The sequence below is a fragment of the Corvus cornix genome, chromosome Z, assembly GCF_000738735.6.
Source record: "Corvus cornix cornix isolate S_Up_H32 chromosome Z, ASM73873v5, whole genome shotgun sequence".
NCBI classification, from domain to species: Eukaryota; Metazoa; Chordata; class Aves; order Passeriformes; family Corvidae; genus Corvus; species Corvus cornix.
The window spans coordinates 10,791,393-10,815,064 of NC_046357.1; the positions used below are offsets into that span (position 1 = coordinate 10,791,393).

The 23,672-nt window shown below is 37.0% G+C and overlaps 1 protein-coding gene across 1 annotated transcript in view; it reads left to right on the plus strand.

Annotated features, from left to right (window-relative positions):
• TTC33 (tetratricopeptide repeat domain 33) overlaps positions 1-23,672 on the plus strand; it is a 44,626-nt gene that overhangs the window by 2,210 nt on the left and 18,744 nt on the right. Inside the window, exon 3 of the mRNA XM_010395202.2 lies at positions 21,491-21,572. Within this exon, the coding sequence (XP_010393504.1) occupies positions 21,491-21,572 (82 nt within the window). The remainder of the gene's footprint in view (positions 1-21,490; positions 21,573-23,672) is intronic.

Genomic DNA, 23,672 nt, shown 5'->3' on the forward strand with positions numbered 1-23,672 from the left:
GCTTGGTCTTAGAAATTGAGTTCTCCATTGCCTGTCAATTAGAAAACAACACAAAAGCTTAACCCATCCATAAGTCCCACTTATAAGCATTTTTTGTAAATTTGGTGAGAAATATCTCTCATCAGAAGGGATTGTAAGAACTACTGAGAAACTCTGAATGGCTTATAAGGTATGAGAAAGAAGTTAACATTCATATCTGAGGCTCAACAGAAGTTCTCACTTGAAATTGTAGTTTCCATCAGTTACTCCAGCACACGCTACAGTTCAGGCGTGATGGTGATATGGTGCTTTTGGGGTACATAACTTTCAGACAGATTTTCTCTTTAAAAAAAAAAATTCACATAGGTTGGAAGCTAAACTCACAGTGTAAGGTTTTTATTACTTAAACAGGGGGAATAGATATACCATTACAACTTGAGGAAGCAGACTGAAAGGAATGTTTACTCTCTCTGGCAGAGAGTGGTTGCTGTGATTGTGTTCAGGCTTATGTGGTCTGTTTCTTGAATATACATTTGTACAGTATAAGCAGACTCATGTAAGTAATTAAATACTTCAGGTGGATTTTTTCCTGAAATATCGAAGTGTGGTAACACTTTATGAAAGATTTGAGTTGTATTGTGTAGCATTCTAGAAGAAAAGCAAAGACTGAGCACTAGAAAGTAAGAAAGATTGGTTCTTAGTTGGTGTTACTTGTGGAGTGAAGGGGATCCTAAAAGAAAACAAACTCGTGAAGAAGCAGGGGGCTAAATAAAGGAAAAGTTATAAATTCAACTTAATTTCTTACAGTAGAGAGACTGAGGTAATGTGCATGGCAAAAATTAATATGATGAATTTTATAAGAAGGCCCATATTACTTAGCTAAAATAGTCATTACCATGTTTATGCTTTATTAGTCTATTTATCTTATTTTTCTGGTAAGGGAAGGCAGTGATGGTGTTACAAGCCCCACCATTAGTTAGTCTCTGTGTACACAGTAAGTCTGTTTGTGTGGATGAGTGAGATCTCACTGTTTGGTATTGGTAAAGTAGGTGTCAGTGCTTCTCTGGGGAGGGAATAATGAATGAGCTTCTTGGCACCAGAATTTATGCAGCCTGCTTTATTTGCTTGTTGTCAAAGTTGGGAGTGGAGTGGGCGGATTGTTTGGGAGGTGGTGGCCCTCTGTGGGTTTTCAGCTTTTGTGGAACTGTTTAAGGAGTATTTGGACCTGCTGCAATGTGTGTGCATGAAGCTGATAAGCTGAGACAGACAGATACACAGAAGAAAAGCAGTGATGAAGATGACAGTTTCTGATCCATAATTTGTATTTTTTTGTGGGATGGGAGGAAAGATTAGGAGTCTGCCAGAAAAAGGTGTTAAACTAAGTTGATCATCACAGTGGATGTGTTACTGTGAAAAACACTGTTTAGGAGATGCTGACCTAGAAACTTGAGAAGTAGGCAGTGTTGAAGATGGCTTGTGAATGGGTGATCTTGTCAGAACAGCAAGAAAACACAGAGCTGTAGAAGAAGTATCACATTTTTATGCTCTTTTGATGTGTGAGAAGGAGCAATGAAACAAATATGTACAAACACACACAATCTTTTGGGAACAGGCTCATGGTTTTTGTTATTCTTTGGGCTGTCATGTGCAGGGCATGGAGGTGGCCTTTGATTATCCCTGTGGATCCCTTCCAACTCAGGGTATTCTGTGATTTCTATGAACAAAATATTGTCTGTTGGTGGAAAGTGTGGAGAATATTCTAGAGGAGAAATTTTTTTTGCTTATAGGAAACTTAAAATACTGGTGGATTATCCATCTTGAGACACCAAGTATGGATGTGCCCACATACACTGGACTTAAGAAAAAAAAACAACCGAAAAGCAAAGCCAAAACCCAACATCCCCAATCCAGGTTTTTTTGCGTTGAAGTCCTACACTGTTTTAAATCCAGCAAGAGTTCACAGTGCTTAGCCTTAGTATTTTGAACACAGCAATTTGCCATTGCAGTGTTACTTGACTGGGAGGGAGGTAAGCCTTTGGCTCTGGCCACACGGTTAAGAAATGGTTGAGGTGCAGGTAAACAGTGAAGTGTGATGTCCTTAAATACATGGCATGTCAGAGGTAACAGCTGGAAAAAAAACTTCTGTAGGACTTGTGTCCTCAGTGTAACTGAGTTGCCTGTCCATGCAGGCAGCAGCTCTGCAGTCATCCCTGTGCTGTTTTCAAACCACACACAGTTCTGCAGCTGCCCAGTAAGTGGCGATAGAGCTCTTCTCAATGTGTCCTGAAGAAGTGCAGGATTTCTGTTGGAAGTAGACACTGTCGGGTTTAAATTCTCGATGATTTGCATTTTTTTTCAGTTTTGCTGAATAAAAGTTGATAATGCCTTCGCTTCTGATGATGTTTATTGCACATTGCAGTAAAAAAGAGTAAAAGTTTCCATCTTGATTGGGAAGGTCACATTTTCAGCTGGAACACTCCTACATTAGAGGTTCTCCTCTATTAAAAAAAATTTCTTTCACTTTGTCACTTGGTGTCTAAATTAGATTGATTAATAAGATTTTACTTTTTTTATTTCCCTTAGCTTTTGCAATAGCAAATTAAACAAGGACGTGTCAAAGTTCAGTGACTAGACCAGGTAACAGGCCAATTTTCATGAAACTGTTTACTTTTCTGGAGAGATTAATTTTTTAGAATCGCTTAATTTTCTAATCTGTTAAAAAAATTGAACTTCTCTGAAGAGTCATTTTTTCCGCATTTTAGCAGTTGTGACTTTTTTCTCTGATGTGAATGCCAGCATGACTCCGAGATGTGCAGTTTGTGATTCTTTGGCTATATACACTATAATTGAGTTTGTTTTTCTACTAGACACTGTAGGTTGTCAGATGATGAGGCACATACCTCCAAAAAGTATGCATAGTGTTGTGGTAAGTCAAGTGTTTGCTGAAAAAATATGTCTGTCAGGTGGAGCAGATTTTAACAGTTGTATTTGTTCCATTTACCCATGTGTTTTAGGTTTGGTTATGGTAAGTACTTGATTTAAAAGGAGTTATGAAAGTAATAAAATTGTTTTCAGATTATAGTGCTAATTCATTTTGATGCAACTAACATGGCAGAGGATAGAGATCATTGTGTTGAAATTGCTTTTCAAGTTAAAGTCAATAAAACTGATGTTACTTACATAATACAGTCTTAATAAAGAGGTTTCCCAGAAGATCCCAGCAGCTGTCTTTGGCAAAAACATTTCATCAGTTTAATCAGCAGAGTTATGTTGTAGAGTAACCTAGAAAAAAATGGGGTATGTTAGAGAGAAGACAGATCTAGGAGAGCAAGTTTTTTGTTTCAAGTTTTCTCCCCTGAACTCAAGGATGGTTCTTCCTGATGAAAAGGAAATCACAAAAAGGTGAATAAGAGTCCTGTGTGGATGTACAGGAAGCTCCTGACAAAATCCAAACATAAAATGGAAATTTATAAGAGGTGAGAGCAGAGTTGTGTGAGCCAGTCAGACCACAGAGACTCTGTCAGAGTATGCAGGGATGAAGTTAGGAAAGCCAAAACCCATGTGGAGTTGAATCTGGGGAAGGATGTGAGGGGCGGCAAGAAGAAGGGCTTCTACAGGTGTACCAGCAACAAAAGGAAAACACAGAGAAATGTGGGTCTTCTACTGGACAGGGTGGGGAATCTAGTGACAAAGGATGCAGAACAGGCACTCACTGTATCCTTTGCACTGGTCTTTGCTGATGAGTGTTGCCTTCAGGAACCCAGGTCCAATGGACCAGATGGAAAATCTGGCACAAGGAAGACCTACTCTGGGTGAGTCAGACTGAAATGTTTAGATAAACCTGATGTATAGAGGTTCATGGTACCTGATGAAGTCCCTCCCACAGTGCTGCAGGAGCTGGTTGATGTCATCACAAAGAATCTTCAACTGCATTTGAAATGTCATGACAACAGGGCATGGTTCCTGGGAGCTGACATTGATAGGGAATGGTGTGGATTTCCCATCCATGTTGATACTCTGGGCAGTAGCCTGAGCAACCTCCTTTAGCTGACCCTGCTTTGAGCAGGTGATTGGACTAGATGATCTCTAGAGTTTCATTCCAATCTTGGCCATTCTGTAAGTATATCCCATTAAAACTTCAGACACATTTAGAGTACAGAAGATAGTTCCTCTGACTTAAATTTGAATTTTTAAATTTTGCTTCACTAGTACAGGTATCTTTGGTGGAATACTTTGAGTGCAGAAAGAAATTCAAAAAACTGCTCTGCCTTCTTACCATCTCTGCTAACTGATCTCATTTAAAGTAAAGATGTGTTTTAGAAGTTAAAAAATTAAGAGGATTGATTCAGTAGATAATCTGGGTGTCTATAAACTTTTATTTCTGGCTTCAAGAATAAAGTCTAAAGTTCTGTTAGGCTGCTGGTATAGTGTATTGGCAATGACTCTTTCGTAAGAGTAGTCTGAAAGCCCTACACAGTTTGGTTTTTTATGATTAAGTGTAGGAGAAATTGCTGGAAAATGCTAGTAAGGAAACCAGGAGGATGTAGTAAGTACTCATGCCTACTGTTCCTTGTAGGCTGAAAATAACTGTTGGGTATAAGTTTGGATGTAATTTGCATACGAGGTATAATTAGCTATTATATATAATGCTTACATCCTTCAGAGTGAATTACCAATACCAGTATTCTGCAAAAAAAATGAAAAGTTTTAGTATCAGTAATTATTTGATTGGGTTGAGAGTTTTCTTGGGTCAGTCATGCCAAAATGCAGAGAACATAAGTAGGTTTCACAGTGTAAGTAAAATTATACTGTGCAAATAGGGGCTTAGTTAAAAAGGTCATGAGTTCTAGTCAAAATACCTGGTAAGTTTTTAAAGTTTTCCAGTGTTTGCCTTACTGTCTATTTTGTGTCTGTATAAAACTTCCTTACCATTAGCTTTCTTGGGAATGCTGTACACATGATATGCTCACTGAAGAGGCGAAGCGTGTGTAAGCTGGAAGTCATGGGTGCAGAACACATGAGCTGAAACTGAAAATACTGAACAAGTATGGACTTTGTACCTTTTGTTTTTTTGGAGAAAGCATGTTAGAGCTTCTCTCTTATTAGTCAGAACATATGGATTGTTTTTCAGGCCTCATAACCTTTCTACAGAATTAAAAAACTGCAGAGGATGTTTTGCAGTGTTTAACACCCTCCTCTAAACTGTTGTATGAAGTAACACATTAATTTTTTTGTCTAAGTTAATTTTTATTGCAAGCTTTATTTTTTTCCATCACTTACTGATAGAGTTGTTGCTTCCTGGTGATGCATCTAGCTGGCTCCTCTCATTGAGGAGGAAGTTCTTTGCAAACTGTTTAAGTAGTTACCTTGTTTAAGTTGTAATTTATCTTTAAATTGGCTGTTTTCTTTTCATTCTGGGAAACATTATTTTCCAACAGCTGGTTATTATTTGGCAAAGCAGGAGTTCAGTTATGAAATTGTTACTAATTTAGTGCAGATTTTTCTGAGAGTGCAAGAATTGTAGATTATTTAAACTGTAGCCAGAGTTTGAATAGTTTTGAGAGTATCTTTTTGTTAGAATTGTTGCTCCTTGAGGATATTGAAATGTGACACCATATGAGCCATCTGTATTTGAATGTGTGCATTTTTCTGTATGTATATATTTGTAAATAGAAGCAGAAGGAATATTTATACACCAACTGTAGACTGTGGAATCATTTATATATATATATTTATATATATATTTATATTTTCCTTCAGAGAAAGCATAATTTAATTGGTGCCTGTGTATCATCCTGTATAAGTTAGGCAGTTATTGTTGTCAGCCAAGAGAAGAATCAGTATTCTTTAAAGAGTAAAAGTATTCAGTATTCAAGGTCTCTTGACAGTTTGAGGAGAAAAAGGTACAGCTTGTGAGGCTCTACAGGGTGACTGCAGTCCTCCTGTAAACACTTCATGTTAGTTATCTAAACTTAGGTGAGGACAATTGGGCCTGTCAGTGCTTTTTAGGAGGTGAAGGAAGGGTAATTTGTGTTACCTGCCTTTGTATTTATGTCTAGCAGGTCTGTTCCTTCTGTGCATTAAATACAATTTACAGAATTTTGTAACTGAAAAGCTGTGTTTTTCACTGGATATGTCCTATGCACTGTTTTTTTTTAAAAATGAACTCTTTGAAAATGTGACTGTTTACCTAACATCTCCCCTCATATTTAAATACGTACAGAATGTTACTGGATTTGAAAAAACGTTAAAAAAAAGTTTTCTTAAGTGTTTCATCAGTATGTATTAATTTTTGATGTATATGTTAATATATAAAATCTTAAAATTTTAAAAAAAGGATTCATGCCTGACAGTTCCTTTTTTCCTATCCTTTCTATGTATATGATGTTACTGGAAATGAATGAATACTTGTCTCAAACTTTTATAGGCAGTAATCAATAGTTTCTAAATTTTTCTGTTGCTTGCTGCTTCCCTTGTTTTGTCCCATTCCTAGCATGCTTTCCAGACAACTTTTGTTTGTGACCCAGTAGGACAGTTGCATCTAATCCCAGAGTACTTCTGTGGTACTTCTTAACTATTTAACATAATGGACTGTAAATAAATAATATAAAAATATAAATATTGTTATCGCATTACTTTTATTTTTGTTACTTATCATGATAATATTTTGCATTTAATTTTTATCGCTCATTATTGTAGCTGTGCTTGAAAAATTACAATATGTGAAAGCACATGGGCTGGCATATTTTTAGCCTTGTAAGGTATACAAAGGTGAAGTAATTAACTCCACCTTTTTTCACTTAATTTTTCTGGCAGTCTGTGATTTTCCTTGAATCTGATGCGTGTATGCCACCAGTCTTTAAGATATTTTCCCACATGAACGTTCACAACCTTCTGCTGTGTGTAAGGGGCACTGAGTGTGAATAGCAGAGTGCTACTGGTGCATTTTTTTCTCCTCCAAGTGCTGTGTTGAGGTGAAGTGCTTCAGTGTGAGTTTCTCTCACAGTTGGCTTGATTACTGAAACTGTCTGAATGTATTCATTCCTTTTCTCTTCCTGCATGTTATTGTGGCAACTATCTGAGACAGGGGTCGTCTTTTAAAATAGGTGACATGGTGGCAGTACAGCCAACACTATTGCGATCCTGCAAAAACCAATTTCTGATAACAGGTCTGTGCTGGTAGAGGGCAGCTAGAGGTTTGTGAGAATGCTTGGATGCAGAAGTCTACCTAGCAGGTTAAAGAACATGCTTGAGCTTAGAGATTTTGCCTGTAACTTCAGTTAGGTGTTCTAATGGTGCAGCTTTTAAATGTAGGCAATTCTATTATTTATATCCCTAGTATAATACAACTAGCAAAACCTAGTAATTTACGTTAATAATCTAAGCAGTTTTTGTAGAGAAATACAAACTGGGGCCTTTTCCACATACTTTGTAGGATCCCCTGTATTAATGATATCATGTGTTACAACATGGATACTGTAAAATATGATCATATCTCGTTTTTTTAAAGTGACAGTTTTGTGGTTTTGCTCTTTGTCCAGATCTAGTGTTAAATACATCTAGTTGCATACATCCAGTAAAACTTGATTAATAAAATCTTTGTACTTAGAAATTATTTTTTTCAAAATACTTTCCTTCATAGGGGAAGCATCAGGGAAAAAAAATTAAGTGTTTTCCTAGTTTAGTATCTTTGTCCACTTGCTCTTTAAGTCTAGTTAATTGTTGCTGACAAAGGTAATATCCCCCCACTGCTGTTGTTTTAACTGTCTCTGTCATTGATGGAATTTAATTTTGAAATAGTAATTTCATATCCCTTGTGTGATCCTTACTGAATATGATGTGTACCTGTTGTCTGTATCTTCCAAAATTAAACTGTACTGAATTTAAGGGATTTTAATTGCCCGTTTGGTTCAGTGGTTTTCTACGGAAGTAGGAGATGGCAGTGTATTTTGTTACAAGGTCTTGGTTCCTATATATATGTCAGCTTGTCTTCTAGTTCCCTAAATGGTGTCCTCCATATCCTGTGGCATATTGTGAACATATCCTTAAACTGAAAAGGATACTTGACAGTAAAGACTCAGAATAAAAACCCTCTATCAACAACATCTGGTTCAGCCAGGTCTTTTGAAGGGTTAACTCAAATAGCAAATGGGAAAAATTGAGAGTGGTGCATTCTCAGTTTACATTGTGGAAGTATTTGCTGTTGTAGGACTGATGGTTGTTAATGAGTTGACTTCATAACATAAACTACTACCACAAGAATAACTGTTTGGAAGGGTCGTGTATAGTAACGTGGTCATCAAATTTATTATAACTTAATTTATTGTGTATCTTGACTTCCTCTGTTGTTTTTTGTCCTATTGGTTTATTTACATGGCAGTTAACAGTGCAATAGTTCTGTAGACAGTTGTTAATTATGTCACGGCTGAGTTAACCGAAAGCGAGGGCTGGTGTGTGTATTCTCTCTAGCTTTGGTTGTTTGGAAGTACCTGGTCAAAGATTGCAGTTCCATCACGGGGTAAACTGAATTGAGTTGAGGGTCAGTGTGATCCAGTTCTGCTGGTCTTTCATTTCCACTACTTTGCCGTGGTCCCATTTTTTTGTTTTTACCCTGAGGGAAGCCAACTCAAAGTATCAGTTAGTCACAGAAGTGGAGACAAAGCCTGGCTGGAAAATACTGTCTTTCTGGTTGCTGTTTCTGATCTGGTTCACAAATGCTTTTGACAAAATAGCCAGAAAAATGGGAGTGAATGGCCAAACAACAGGGGAAGAGAGAACTTATTTCATTTATGCTCTGTTGTTGTCTAGTTGTGGCCTGTCTTATGTTACTGTATTGCACTTAAAATTTGAAATGGTTATCTGTGAATTTATTTGCACCTGTAGGCCAGACTTCTGTTTTTACCCTTTTAAAAAAACACTCATCTGTTTTCGAATGTGTGTAATTGTCTTATCATTAGACTGTGAACAAGCTACTTCTAATTAGCTGTTAGAGACTTTACTAGCAGTTATTTTCTCCAATTTTGGCAGTACAAACTAAAGTACACTTTTTTGATGGGGGTTAGGTGCAGAGAGTCTTAACACAACAAAAATGTTAAAATATATAGTCCAGTACTTTTGGTAAACCATCTGACCTATACAAAATGGGTGATAGACATTGTACATTTTTCTTAGTACAGTCATTTGTGTGACCAGTACATTTTTCCTGGTTGCAAAGAGAAGAATCACAGTATTTACAGTATCATTCTCAATTTTATATTATTGTGTTTAAATACTGTAATTCAGAGGTTTTAGACAGGAACCATACCTTTCTACCTACGAATGCTGTCCAATACATTCATACCATTCAGTGAAAGAAGTAAGGCAAGACTCCTTTTTTTTTTGTGCCATCTGAAAAACAGTCACAGAAATTTTGGTTTTTTGAAGAACTGAAGTTTGCTATTTTGTAGCCAGTTCAAACTAATTAATCATTTTTACAGGCTGCCGTTCTTAGCATGAATTGGATATATTTTCATGCCAGTCTCTGGAGTTTTACTGGCTCTAGCAACTAAGTGGCAAATATTGAAAACAGTGTTTTTTCTTTGACCTGTCAGCTGGTAATAGAAATTCAGTGAAGTAGACCATGTATGGCTTAAGCTTTTTGTCTTCTGCAGAAATCAGGAAATGACATTTAAACAAAAGGCAGTTCATAGTTTTAGGGGTTTTTTCAGCTACTGACTTTGGATAAGAGATCTTGGTAGTGAATAATGGATTGTATTCAGCTGGCTCCACAGTCCTGTTTTACTGTTAAAAATAGGAAACACCTGTTAAATATGTTGAATAGCATAAACTTACTGAAAGCCTAGACTTCTCTGTAGTAAACTGTGTTTGTCTGGAAGATTTAATAGAAACTTTTCTTTTCTTAGGAACAGGCTCTTGTGATGCTAAATTCACCTTCAGTGGATTTGGATGTTGGCATCGATGTTTTTATATTGGTTTTATTCTAGGCTGCGAGTGAAACTCTTCTGTTTGCCAGAAGGTTAACCTTTCCTGGTGTTTTTCACATATAATTTATTTTCCTGGACATATGTGAAATACTGTATATTTTAAAATAGATTTATCATTCAGTTAAGTATTTTGACTTTCAGTCCTCAAAGAGCATTTCTGATTTGAATTTGATTAATACTAATTGAGACCTCACTAGGGGCTTGATAAAGAAAAGGAGTACTTAAAAGCATTCTAGGGGGTAGGATCACATGCTGAGATTGAAATAAAAATTTTCCAATCCTGAAAATAAACTTTGTGTTATTCAGGCCCCCCTGCTAGACCATCTTTCTGTCACTGTCAGATTAGAAAGTCGTTTTGCAGAGTTCTGAGTATGAAGGTGATAGGACACTGTTTGGTAAAATGCCATTTTTTTAATAATGCATTCAGTTTCATTACTATCACAACAGCTGTCTTGTTTGGTAAAGTAATTCTGCAGTGTAACTCCAGTGTAACACTCTCCAGTGTAATTTTCCAAATGGAGAATTACACCAGGGAGCTGCTTGGTGCTTTGAAACAAACTGTTTGGAGAGGTCATAACCTGAATTAGGCTGTTGACTTGGTTCAAGGAGCAAAAGCTTTTATTCTGGTGCAAAGCAGGGGCAAGAAAGTAAATTGAGGTAGGTGAGAAGAGTGCAGAACAACTTTTCAGGACTCATCAGAAAGTTGCAGTCACTAGAAGGTGTTTGCCTTTCAGAAATGTGGCAGAATTCTGATACTTCTGTATTGTGGGTGGAATTGAATGAATGAGGTTTCAAATTAGTAGCTGATTTCTTTCATGGTTTTCAAAAGTGAGAAAGAATTGCAAGCAATCCTGGGAAAAGATTTAGAAGTGCTGTTGGTATACAAAATGAAAGAAATTAATACTGAAATTGAATAATAATAATTAAAATGTCCTAATTAATTTACAGAATAAATTGCTGTAATAAAACCTAAGGAAGTTTTATGCAAATTACTGGTATATTACATTGAGCATTGTGTAAGTATAAAAAAATCTTTAATCTGCTTCTTTTTTTCTGGGTAATTTACTGGTTTTTATTTAGTTTAATTGATTGTGAAGGTGTCCAGATTACTTAGTTTTGGTCATTATATTCTGATAATAAATTGTCAATGAGAGAGAAAAATCATAAATATTAAGCAAAACTGGGAAAGAACCACCAAGGTGAGGTAGTATATGTCTCAGTATGTCTCAGTCTAAAGAAAATTTATTGGTGCTGTTAGAGTTTGTAGATGGTAGCTTTCCTCACATTCAGGAAAAGGAATTTTAGAGAGATAGGCTTTTGTAAGTCGGACTTAATTACGTTCATCTTATCAGTGTAATCTACCTAATGTGTAAAGAGAGAAGGTAGTAAAGAATATATGTTAAAGATCATATTTTTATGATTGAGACACAGATCCATGCTCCAGAATGCAGCCCTGAGCTATCAAACTTCGCTTCCTTTTTGGTTTTTTTTCCCCAGAAGGGATTTTCCAGTTTATAGATGCTTTACAGCTCTGTACATTATCACAACAAACTTAGGTCTGTTGCCCTGTTTGCTCTTCTGAAAGTGTGTTGTGAATCTATTGATTCTTTCTGGTACTATCTTTCAAAACTCAGAATATTCTTTGTAGATGTTTTCTGCTAGGTGGAGCATAGGATATGAGTCATACAGTAAGACTAAGAGGAACAATGAATTTTACAGGTTAGAATTCAGAAGCATGGGATAACCTGAACAAATCATTGAAATATTCCTATCTGGTAGTCACTGCAGATAAAATCATCTGATATGTTAATCTTCTTTTGAATCTTTGATGTTTTGTTTTGCATTGCCTGCTGTACTATGGGAAAAAACATTGAAGTAGATAGTTCCAACAGTTCTTGGTGTTCCTCTCTTTTGAGAGGCATTGCTTTATGGGTGAAAAATGACAGTGCCAGCCAAAACCGTCAGTCTGAATGGTTCCTGTAAGGTTACATTTCAGTAGAAACAGCATTGTAAGTGATTAACCAGCTCTGTCGTGGTACTTGAAGCACAAACTTAACTCATCTGACCCTTTACAGAACATTTTTGTCTAGTGACACTGAAGCCCACAGCTCTTTGTTGCTGTAGTGCTGGTAATGGAGAGCTGCTGCTCTTCTTGCCACTTTCATGTGGACGAGTTCTTACTTATCTTGAGATTTAAAAGTGTGATAGTTTCCTTAATTCTAAGTAGTGATTGCCAGTATCCATACAGTCTGTATAGATATATATTATGTCCTTGTAGGTAGGTGGTTCTGTTTATTACACATCAGTATTTCACTTACTACAGGAGACTTCGTGGCTTTTGCTGACTAGTATTTGCATTAATACTTCATAGTAATTTGAAATCAGTACTTTCTAATAGTTTCAGCTATGTGGGAGGTTTGTAGACTACCTGCCTACTTAACTTACTGTAACTTCAATGGAAAAATAAAAATTGCCTTTTAAGTAGGAAAATATCATAGAGAAGTATACATTTCCTCTATCTTTGTCTTTCTCTCTATTTTTTTATAACTTTTGTCATTTTTATTCATCAGCAAACATTGTAAAGAGGCCTTAAGTTACAGAAAGAAAGAAAATTAAGCAAAATTACACTATTTAACACAGATAACAAAAGCATGTCAACTAGACGAGATGGAACTGATCAGAATACAATCTGAGCAGACTATTGCTTTACTTGTATGATCTGTCCCATCTGTCCCAAAAATGTTTTGTCACGTTAATACCCTGCCATTGAGCATGATAATTTGGCAGTAAATAATTTTGAGAAAGATAGAGGAATGCTGGTGTTTAAAGCCCAGAATTTTTTTTTTTTTTCTGTTGACTTAGGGCCATATTTCTGTGTCTGATTGCTAAGAGCCATTAGGATCATAATGTGAAGTGAGAGAGAGCTGTTTGCCATCTGTGGACAAATAATTAAAATGTTAAAAGGAATAAATGCCTTCACAGCTAAAAACAAAAGAGATGATGCCTATCATTTTGGCCTCTACTACTGTATGTCTAAACGGCATCTGAACAAGTAATTCTCTTCACCAGAATATTGCTTCTAATGCCACATAACAGTTTTTTCCTTCCTGCTGCTTTCAGAGGAACTGCTGTTGAAACGGTTCTGAGGAACTAAAGCTTTCTATTTAAAATTTCATTTCAGCAATAAGAATGCATTACTTCTCTGTGAATACTTAAAATACTACAGCTATTGCAGTGTCTGATACTTGATTTATATTAATTTGCAGCTTCTGTTTGGAATAGTAAAATGGTGAATTGATTTTACTGAAATGATACAATTAATTCTCTTTTGAAGCTTGCAGGGTTAGTCATAGTCAGTTGCATAGGCAGTTCTTACTGCTTAAATAATGAAAATAGCAGGTTGAGGTGTAATAAAACTTGATTTCCTTCTTGTATTTCCATGCTGCTCATATTTGTCCCTGTTTATTTGGGCTTCCTACAGAGCTCTCAGCTGTAAAATGACAATCAATACCCAATTTTAATTATGTTAAATTACAAATCTGGTATTTAACAAAGCACCTCACATGTTTATAGATGGTTGGAATGCAGCTTTTAGACCCTGTAGAGGGAGTCTTAGGTGTTGTCTTTTTTACCAGTTGTGGTCTAGTCTGATACTAATGTTGAACATAAAAGCATTTGAAACTGGATTTTAACTATATGAATGTAATTTATATTTATTCTTTTTAATGTTCATAAATGAGCACTAGTTATACAATATAATAAATGTTCTTCTGTGTGAGAATATTTCTGAGTGGTATGGAATGTCTTGACAATTTCTGTTCTTAAGCACTGTGATATGACTTTCAGCATGTGAATATAGCTGTTGTTTCCTCTGTATCAACAAGTCTGTTGTTAGCACTGCCTTTCTGAATAGAGAACAGGTATGTTACGTAACTTGCAGCTATAGATATTGGAGAAACACAGGTAAAAGGTTTGCCTGTCTGTAAAGAAGTTCTCAAATGTTGCATGCTCTCTGGTGAATTAAGGTATTTCATTGTGCATTTTTATGTTGGAGCCCTGGGTTCTGAGAATTTCAGCCTTTCAGTGCTGTGAAGCAGTGATCCTCAGAAACACACTGTATTCGATCCAAAACCCTGGGAAAAGTTTCCTAAATTGTGTGATAACACTGAGGTTGTTGCTGTGTAATTAAAATTATGTCACTGGATGAAATGTGTAGAAATGTAGAAAATTAGGTTTAGGAAATATAGATAATAATAGGTTACAATATGGAGGATTTTGGGTGTGGATTTATGTCTTCTCTCTTCTCTTCTTCACAAACCTGAATGTTCTGTCGTTGGGTCAAGAGTTCCGCACTGCAGAACATGAAAAGTTAGTAATTGGATTGTAAGTAAAAACGTATCTCATAATGGGTTAGTTTAGACTTTAAAAACCTTGGAAAATTAAAACTCACAGCCATTTTCCACCCTGCCAGCCTTGGAGGCACACTGTACAGCTGTATTACTGGTAAGATATAATAAACAACTAAGTCCGAACAAGAATTCTCGATCTCCTGCGTTTCAATTCAGACTCTGAGTAAAAGAACTTGAGATGTAGAGGAAAAGAAGAAAAAGCAGTATTTTTGTACATCTTTGTGTTCTATTTTGTAATTACTTGATAGTTTGGTGTTAATAGAATATGGGTAGAAATAGCTTATTTTGTCTCTTCCTGAAGGTCAGACATTAATCCATACTGCAGTTTCAAATTTTTACATGGAAAAACTTTGCACTGCAGTCTACCTGTTAATATTTCTGTAGTTAATCAGGTATTCTGTAGTTAATCAGTATCAGTCAGTGACAATAGCCACTTCTCATTGAAAAGTTGTGGTTTTCATAACTAAATTAAACCAGCAAAACGACTTAATTGAAAGAAGTGTAATTTCCTGGAGTTCTTTTCATCCAAATAATGCTCTTGTGTCTGAGTTAACACCTTGTAGAGAGAACTTGAGATACTAGCTATTCTCACTTAAAAATTACAGTACCACGTTCTCGGGACTACTGCAAATGATTAGCAGTGTATTTTTTAGCACTTCTGACAGTCATTGTGATGTAATCTCATTGCAGGTAAGTAAATTCCTCTGTGTTATCTATTAAATCCATATTTTGAGAGAGAAATATGAAGTAGCGGTGCCAAGTCCAGGGAGAATCTGCAGCAAGGACAGAAACGATGTTGTAGAATGTCCAGTATGGAGAATTTTGCATGTGATTGGTGTGCTTAACTAAGAGTTTGTTTAGTAATATGTAACTTGTTCTCTTTCCCTGAATATAAAGGGTTTTTTAGAAGGAAAACATGTGCTTTGAACTTTCATGTTAACCAACTATATAATTCTAGTCAGGCAGAGCTTAAATAATGATGTCATTTTTGAAGACTAAACACACGTGTAGGTTTATGCTTACATGCTTTCCAAAGCCTCCTTTGGGGACAAAGCCCTGAAATTGCACACACTGATGGCCCAGGAATGAAAGTGGTTGTGGAAGTTAGCTGGAAAGGATTTGATTAGCACCTGGATGTGTTGCATTTGTGTTGCTAATTTTCTTGTCTGCTTACAAGTAAGTGCAGTATCTGAGTGTGGTGGACCATGAAACAGTGATTGACCAGGTTGTAAAGAATGGGGTAAAATAAGTCAAAGGTAGCAGAGCCCTCAGCTCTCAATTCCATATGAAATGTATTTGTGAAAGACAGGGTTGCTCACTCCCCATTTCCTCTGTCATTTGTCGCTTAAATTATTTACTGCAATATATTCCATTCCTGTGTCCAAAAAAAATGATTGTGAAATAGTAGTGAATAATTTGTTTGAGACTACTTTTTTGTATCATATGTGAGGAAATCAAATGTTATTCCTGTGTGAGAGAGGGTGCCTGTCAGAGATGGTACCAGAATCCTGATTCTGTGGCTTTTGCTTATGGGTATTTGCTTTTTGGTATGAACTTGTTCAGCTTTCTCCAGTATTGTGTTTCATACTTTTTCTTTGACAAAGGTAGTTTCAAAACTGCATTTGCCTAATAGTTACAGTGCTTGGAATTAGCCATATTTACATTTGTGGCTGGAATAAAAATTAGGAAACTGGTGAGTGGAACTTACATCAAAAACTTGATCTTGTAGTTCATTGTGATGATAGATGGTAATTACTTTTGGCACATGATGAAATGGTAATTCCTGTCTGTTCTTCTGTGGAAGTTTTTAAGAGAGAGAAGTCTTTTTGAAGTACTTGTGTTAGCTATTTAATGTTGTGGTATGTTCAGCTGATTTACATGTAACAGCTTTTTGTGTTTGCCGTATAAACCAGACTTATTTTCACTATGTGCACTACCAGTGTCCGGCTGTCAATGACCTCAGTTTGAATAGTCTAGTGTGTGCCAGAATAGTAACTCTGAATACGTAGGCTTTGAAATGATGTAGTTCAGGTATGTGCATGCTGTTTTGCCACTTTGTCACTTCAGAAGACTTTACCTTCTCAAAGGGTAGCTGCAGTGATTTGTTTGTTTATCTCTACTGTGGGGTAAGACCTTGTGTATGGTCAGGTGCCACTGAAGAATTGCCATGAACCTCTTGTGTAGCCACACCTAATTGAAAGTGTTAAATTAAAACATTTTATTGAAAGTTCTGGTGGATTGTGAAGCAGTTGTTTGCTCTGTACATAATCCGAAGTGACACTTTACCACCTTTGGCACTTTTAACACAAAGTAGCTATACTTTGGTGCTGCAGTGATCATGATTCACCAATAGTTGTCAGAATTGTCTGACAAAAAATTGGGAGGTTGCTAAGACTTCAAAAGAACATTTTGAACATGTGAAGCACTGTAGTAAGGTGTACCAATCCTATGACTTTTATCAGTCTAAATATGCTGTGGACATGAATTTTCTGTGTGCATTTAAGCAAACAACTTCTTGTTGCTTATTTACGCACTGTTCTTCTCTAAATGCTTCTACGAAGTGCTGTACATCTCCCTCCTCACCCCCAGCAGAGGAAGTACTTTGCTGTGAAAGCCTAGCTGTGTTAGAGAAATGCAGAGTTGTTAAACACAAAAAAGCTGTGTTATGTTCATTCTCTGTTTTCCTTCTTAGTTTCCTCATTCACCTGTTGTTTGAATCTTTTCTCCCAGAGTCTAGCCCTGCATCATCTCCCAGCTTAAAAAGGGAAGTTTATTCCTGTAATCAACTTCTGCTTTGATTTTCGTTTCTCTTTTTATGTACTCTGTATAATTACTGGCTAGTGTTCTTTTCCTCTGGTTTCCAACAAACTCAGAATTTGACCCTGCACTGAGTTAAAATTGTTCTTGATGGAGTTGCTGGTGGCTGCAGACTATTCATGTTCTTCATCTGTGATAGGAATCTTTGACAATTAGGCATATTCTTTTTAAAATTTGCTTTCCCTTTCTTAGCTTTGTCTGTGTTTTTCCTCATTATCCTGTAACATCTGATGGTAGGAATATCAGTCCAACTCTAAAAGAAATCCCAGGAGTTCTGTTTCTTCATGCCTTTCCTGACACTGTACTCCTGTACTCTGCCTCTCTCCTGCAGATGCGTCTCGTTTTGCCTGAATTTGATACCATCTCCTCTTTTTAGTACATTTGGAGATATTTTCAGTGGCACTCTGATTATGTCCTGTCTTACTCTGTTCCTGAAACATCAGCCTGTAGCAAGCCTGAGAGAAAAATATAGGACTCTAAATCCTGCATGAGCTGTAGTGATGGTTTTTAGCATTTTATGTATGTAATTCAAAAATCAATCTTTGTGTAATTTAGATTTTGGGTTTTTTACCAAGATGCCGCAAACATTTTTTTTTTTAAGATTTGTTTTAATGATTTTGTTTAAGAGTTCAAGAGATCCTGTTTTCCCAGAAGTGGTGTTGAAAAAGTGAAGTGTAAGCATGAGATGTTTGTTTCAAAAGTTTGGCAAGCTGTAGAAAAACGTGCCAAGTTTCTGCAGCTCCCAGATGGTCAGTAGCATGTCTGAATAGAGCAGTTTAAGTACTTTAGGGGAGCTATGGGATTTCATGTGCTGTTAAATAAAAAATGTCTAAATCCATCAGGTCTTGTACGCTGAAGCCATTCCAGATGTATCCAGTTGTCAATAATTTATTCCTTTTTATAGCTTTGCAATAAAGAAGAGAAAATGCTAATTAAATTCTGATTGTAACTGTATAATTTTTTTGTAGTGAAGTCTGCTACTTGGCTGAAATCACTGTAGGTAGATAAGGGTACTGTATCTGTGTACTCACATAAATAGAATTCGATATATCAAAACATTGTAGTCTTTCCTTAAAAATGCTTTGTGTTACTGTTTAGGTGCTTAGTTACAATGTATATATGCATAAATGTTTTAATTTTTCTGGAAATACTGTTTTTATAATCTGTTACAAAGAGGATATGTCCATTGTTAGTGTTTTGTGACTTCACTGCTACAACAGAAAAATTTTATAGCCATCCCAGAGATCTAAAAATTAATGGATCTATTTTTTGTCTGTTTAAATTCTGTATAAAATTTGTTTTCATTTAGCCAAAAGATAATAATATCTTAAATCACTTAAATCACTGGTTTTGCTGATACCTTAGCAAATCATACAATCCTAGTGAACTCCCTGAGATTTTTCTACTCTGGCTCCTGCTTGAAGCAAGTTTGACTACAGTGAGTTGCTCAGGATGTTGTTGATCTGCATTTTGGGTATCTCCAGTGATGGAGATATGCTTAAACAGAAATTTTTGTGCTTCATTTTCGTGCCTATTGCTTCTTGTCCTGTCATTGGGCATGACTGAGAAGAGTTGATTCCATCTTCTGAACTCCCTGCCCCACTTCCAAATTGGGTAATTTTGCCCCTCAGTAAGATTCCTTTTGAGCCTCCCCTTCTCCAGGCTGCATAGTCCTGTTTCTCTTAGCCTTCCCTTATATGACAGATACTCCAAGCCCTAAGCGGATGCCATATTTATATCAAAGCTTTCCTTTTCAAGACTAGTTCTCCTCACAGTGGTAACATACAGTGGAAAAGCTGTACAGTTCAGCTCAAAAAAGATCCTGAGAAACAGTAAAATGATCTATTTTTTAAATTACTTATTTTGCAACACTACCCCTGTGTTAACTCCCTCCTTATTTCAGCCAAGGTTTATGATTTTCATAAAGCATTTACTGAAACATTGACTTTGCAACTGTATCTTATATCCCTAGGAATCTTTCAGTATGGCGTTCGATATTTAATATAATCTTCTATGTTTTCCTTCAGAAGAATGACATAGAATGTTCTTTGATTAATGGACTATCTTTTCATAAAGGATTTTTCCTGATTTTGCATTACTAGAGAAGCAACATGGCTCATTTTCTCTTAGTAAGGACAGTGCCCTTAGTTTCTCCTGGAGCAGCAATAGAAAGATCTTTTTTTCTGAGTGTTTCAAATAGAACAGAAATGTTTTACCAGACCTTCTCTCAAGAAAATACATGTACTGAGAAGATGACTATTGCACAGCCCTGTGGATATCTCCACATTGTAAGCTGGTAGTCAGCAGTCAGTCTCCTTAGTGGGTGAAACCTTTCCTGTTCCAGCCCTCTGCTGTTGTGTTCTTAGTCTGGGAAGTGATTCTGGCTTTCTGTTGTCCCTTCTCTTGGATCACACTTTCTGGGGCTCACAGGTTGAGTTACATAATTTACTGTTCACATACAGAGCACATGCAGCATATTGTTTCTGTGAATGTGCAACTTCTTCTCTCTTGTCCATCTTTATTCTCTTGGCAGACTGTTGACAAATTGGTAGCAAAACCCAGCAGGACTTGGGGAAATACTGGCTTCTATTTGACCCTTCTTTCAGCAGTAACATGTTCTTGCTATGGGTTTATATCCCATTCAGATTGGTGCTTTGAACAATTATGTTCCATTCATAGAAGTAAAAATGAAGGTTCCTGAAATGCAGCTTTTTGTCTTGCATCTTTTTACTTGCAGAATGCCAGTGCTGTTCCTTCCTTTCTGGTCACTGATGTTATTACTGTAATTGCTCTGTTTTCCAAAACCTGTTTTTACTCAACTCTTTGCTCACAACATTGCACCTTTCTGCATGGCCAGGATACCACCTAACTGAGCTGAGGACCCTTACTCATGTAGGCTTTATTTGCAAGGTCTGTGCTAGGTGTTGAACTAAACTATAATCTTCTACTCCAAAAGTAGTCCACACTAGGTAAATAACAGCATAAAGCTTCTACTGATGCATGTGGAAAATGTCATGTTTTCTTTAGGGTGAACACCTGCCCTTGCAAATGAACTGAGATGAAAAGTGTGCAGCTGGTGGCTAAACTTGGAGGAAATGTGAAAGTTTATTGGAACGTCCTTTGCTTAGCACTCAAACATCACACTTATTAGTGTAATTTGCAAACTAATAATACCTGGATCATAGGGAGAGTTTGACTTCAGTTGCATTGCTTTTCCAGTCTGTTTTTCTATTCCGAGTTGGCTCAGAACTTTCTGAAGTCTTCTTATGACTGCTCTGGAAAACCTGGAGGTGTAATACAACCCAGAGGACTTCTGAAAAATTGAAAAATGGGGAAAGGAATGGGAAGGAAGAATGATGAGTAGGGGAAGATAAAAATTGTTTCATATGAAGTGCATGTGAAAATTACTGTAGTTTTATCCACACTGTATTAAAGTTGAAGCATGTGTATCTCCCAAGACTAACTGTTTTCATACCTTTGCAGTATAATTAATATAAATACATATGTTCCCACTGAGTTTTGCAACAAATGTGGATTTTGAAACAGTTACAGAGAACATGTGATAACCCCAGAGCCTCATTGATGTTGATGAAAGGCCACCTGTAGGGCTGAAAAGACTGCACATCTGTAACTGCATCTCACTATTCTGTTACAGTTCTTCATTGTGGTTCAAGTTTTACCTCATTGTTCAAGACAAAAGAAAGCTACATTTTACTGGTTTTGGTCAGCTCTTCTGTTTTGTTCTTTTTCCTAGGAAAGAGCAACATAGTTCATGCTTTCCCAAAGTTGAGTGATTTCAGTATAGCTGTTTACTTTCAACCTCCTTCTTATATTTAAATACCAAAGTTTTCTAGATGTCCTTAGATTCTTACATTATGTTACACTATAGAAATACCAGCTTTTTAGAATGAAAAGAAATTTTAAAATATGACTGTATCATGGCATGTAGGGTTCTGGATATATTTCTTTATACCTGGCTAGGGATCATTTTGACAATGAGGGGAACTTGACTGAGTTCAAGATTTCTAGTTTTAAGTCATTAAGCTTTGCCTCAGGTTTCTAATGTTGCTTTGTAAATTCACTTGAGGTCACTTCTGTAGTAGTACTTATGAATCCGTTTGGTCAGAACAAAAAATGTCCAGTTTCTGAAAACAGTTCAGTATGTCTTATGGGGAAGTAAGTAGAAAAATAATTAATACTAATCATATGCCATGGCAGTTTATTTAGGAGAATGTCAGGATATAAATAGAAATATCCAGTCCCTCTAAATATGTTGACACTGTAATGTTGTTTTGACCACAGGTACAGAGAGGCTCTTGTCAAGTGGGATGAAGCACTTCAATTAACTCCAGAGGATGCTACACTTTATGAGATGAAATCACAGGTAAAATTCTTTCCAGTTTCGAAATTAGAAAACGTTGTGTTTGTGAACATTGTTTAATTGTTGTACACAGGAAGTATGCACAATTCAGGTATTTAATTTTTCCCAACCAACAGGGTGTCTTTTAACAGGAATTCAAATAATGCTAATTTCCCAGCTAGTTATAATAAACATCTTTGTTGGGTCGTGAATTAGGATGCTACATTGCAGGAAAAAAATGGAAATACTTAAAAATTGTATTGGAGGGATCAAGGAGAGCCTTAGTGTGATAGATTAGCGAATTTGACCACTAAAAATCTTCCTGCTCTTTCTAAAGATTGGACTTAATATTATCTACTGTCAATATTAAACTCGGATACTGTATGCAGAGGATTTGCTTCAGTCTGGTTTTGTATTAAGTGTTACATAGATAAATCAGTCGTGTAAAAGACTTTGTAATATCTAATCTAAACCTGCCCTCTTTCAGTTTGAAGCTGTTACCCCTTGTCCTGTCACTACATGCCCTTGTAAAAAGTCCCTCCCCAGCTTTCTTGTGACTCCCATAGGTACTGAAAGATTCTAGTGAGGCCTCAGATTCTGAGTCTTCTCTCCTCTAGGCTGAACAACCCCAGCTCTCACAGCCTTTTCTCATAGCAGAGGTGCTCCAGCTCTCTGAGTATCTTGGTGGCCTCCTCTGGACCTCCTTCAATAGGTCCATGTCTTTCTTATGCTGGGGACCCCAGTGCTCCAGGCGGGATCTTACAAAAGCAGAGTAGGGGGGCAGAATCCCCTCCCTTCACCTGCAGCTCACGCTGGTTTAGAAGCATCTCAGGATGAGGTTGGGTCATGTCTGGTCTTTCATCCACAAGAACCCTCAAGTCCTTCTGGGCAAGACTGCTGTCCATGAGTTCTTCTTCCAGTTTGTGCTCAGGTCTGGTATTACCTGACCCAGGTGCAGCACCTTGCACTTGCACTTGTTGAACCTCATGAGGTTCCCAGGAGCCCACTTCTCAAGTTTTCCAGGTTCCTTGGGGTGTCATCCTTCCTTTGTTGTGTCAAGGGCACCACTCAGCTTTGTGTCATCTGGAAACTTTCTGATGGTGCACCTGACCCCACTCTCTGTCACTGATGAAGATAGTGAAGATCATTGCTCCCAAAACAGAGCCCTGAGGGACACCACCCGTCACTGGCCTCCACCTGGACACAGAGCCATTGACCACAACCCTCTGGCTGTGTCCATCCAGCCAGATGGACAGTTCCTGACCCACAAGTCATTCCACCCTTCAAATCCATGTCTCTCCAATATGGAGATAACGATGTTGTATGAGACCATTTTGAAGACCTTACAGAAGTCCAGGTAGATGACATCAGTCATTTTTCCTGTGTCCACTGTTGCAGTCACTCCATCAGAGAAGACCACTTGGTTGCTCAGGTATGACTTCATGACTTGCCCTTTAGTAAAGCCATGCTGACTGTTTTGGATCATGTGTTGCACGTGCCTCAGCATTGTTTTTGTGAGGTTATGCTCCACGATTTCCCCAGGCACAGAGGTGAGGCTCACCAGTCTGCAGCTCCCTGTGTCTTCCTTTCTCTCCTTTTTAAAACTGAGGGTGATATTTCCCATTTTCCAGCCACTGGGTCTTCACCTCATTGCCATGAATTTTCAAATGTATTGGAGATAACAGCCAGTTCCCTCAGGATTCTAGGATGCCGGTAGAGCTGTGGCTATTTAGTTTCATCAAGCAGTCTGAAAAAAATACATTTTTTGAAGAAGAGAGGAAAAGAGATAAAAATTATTCAGTAATGTATTATGTAACTTTTAGGAAATTTGCTGTACTGTTTAGTTTTAAAATATTTGTTGTTCCTCTAATTTTTCATTGTATAAAAACCCCAGTCAAAACCCTAACAACCCCCACTTCACCAAAAAAGAAGCCAAAAAAACCCAAACCCCAACAAACCCCAAGAACCAATGCTGGTTTTTTTCCAAGATGTGGTGGCTACTTTTTGCTTTTTTTAATGGATATTTCCACATCTTCCCTTCACAGTCATCTTGTCTTGTGAAGAAAGTTTGATTCTGCAAAAGAATTAATTGAATAATCATAACTTCATTTAAATACAGTAATA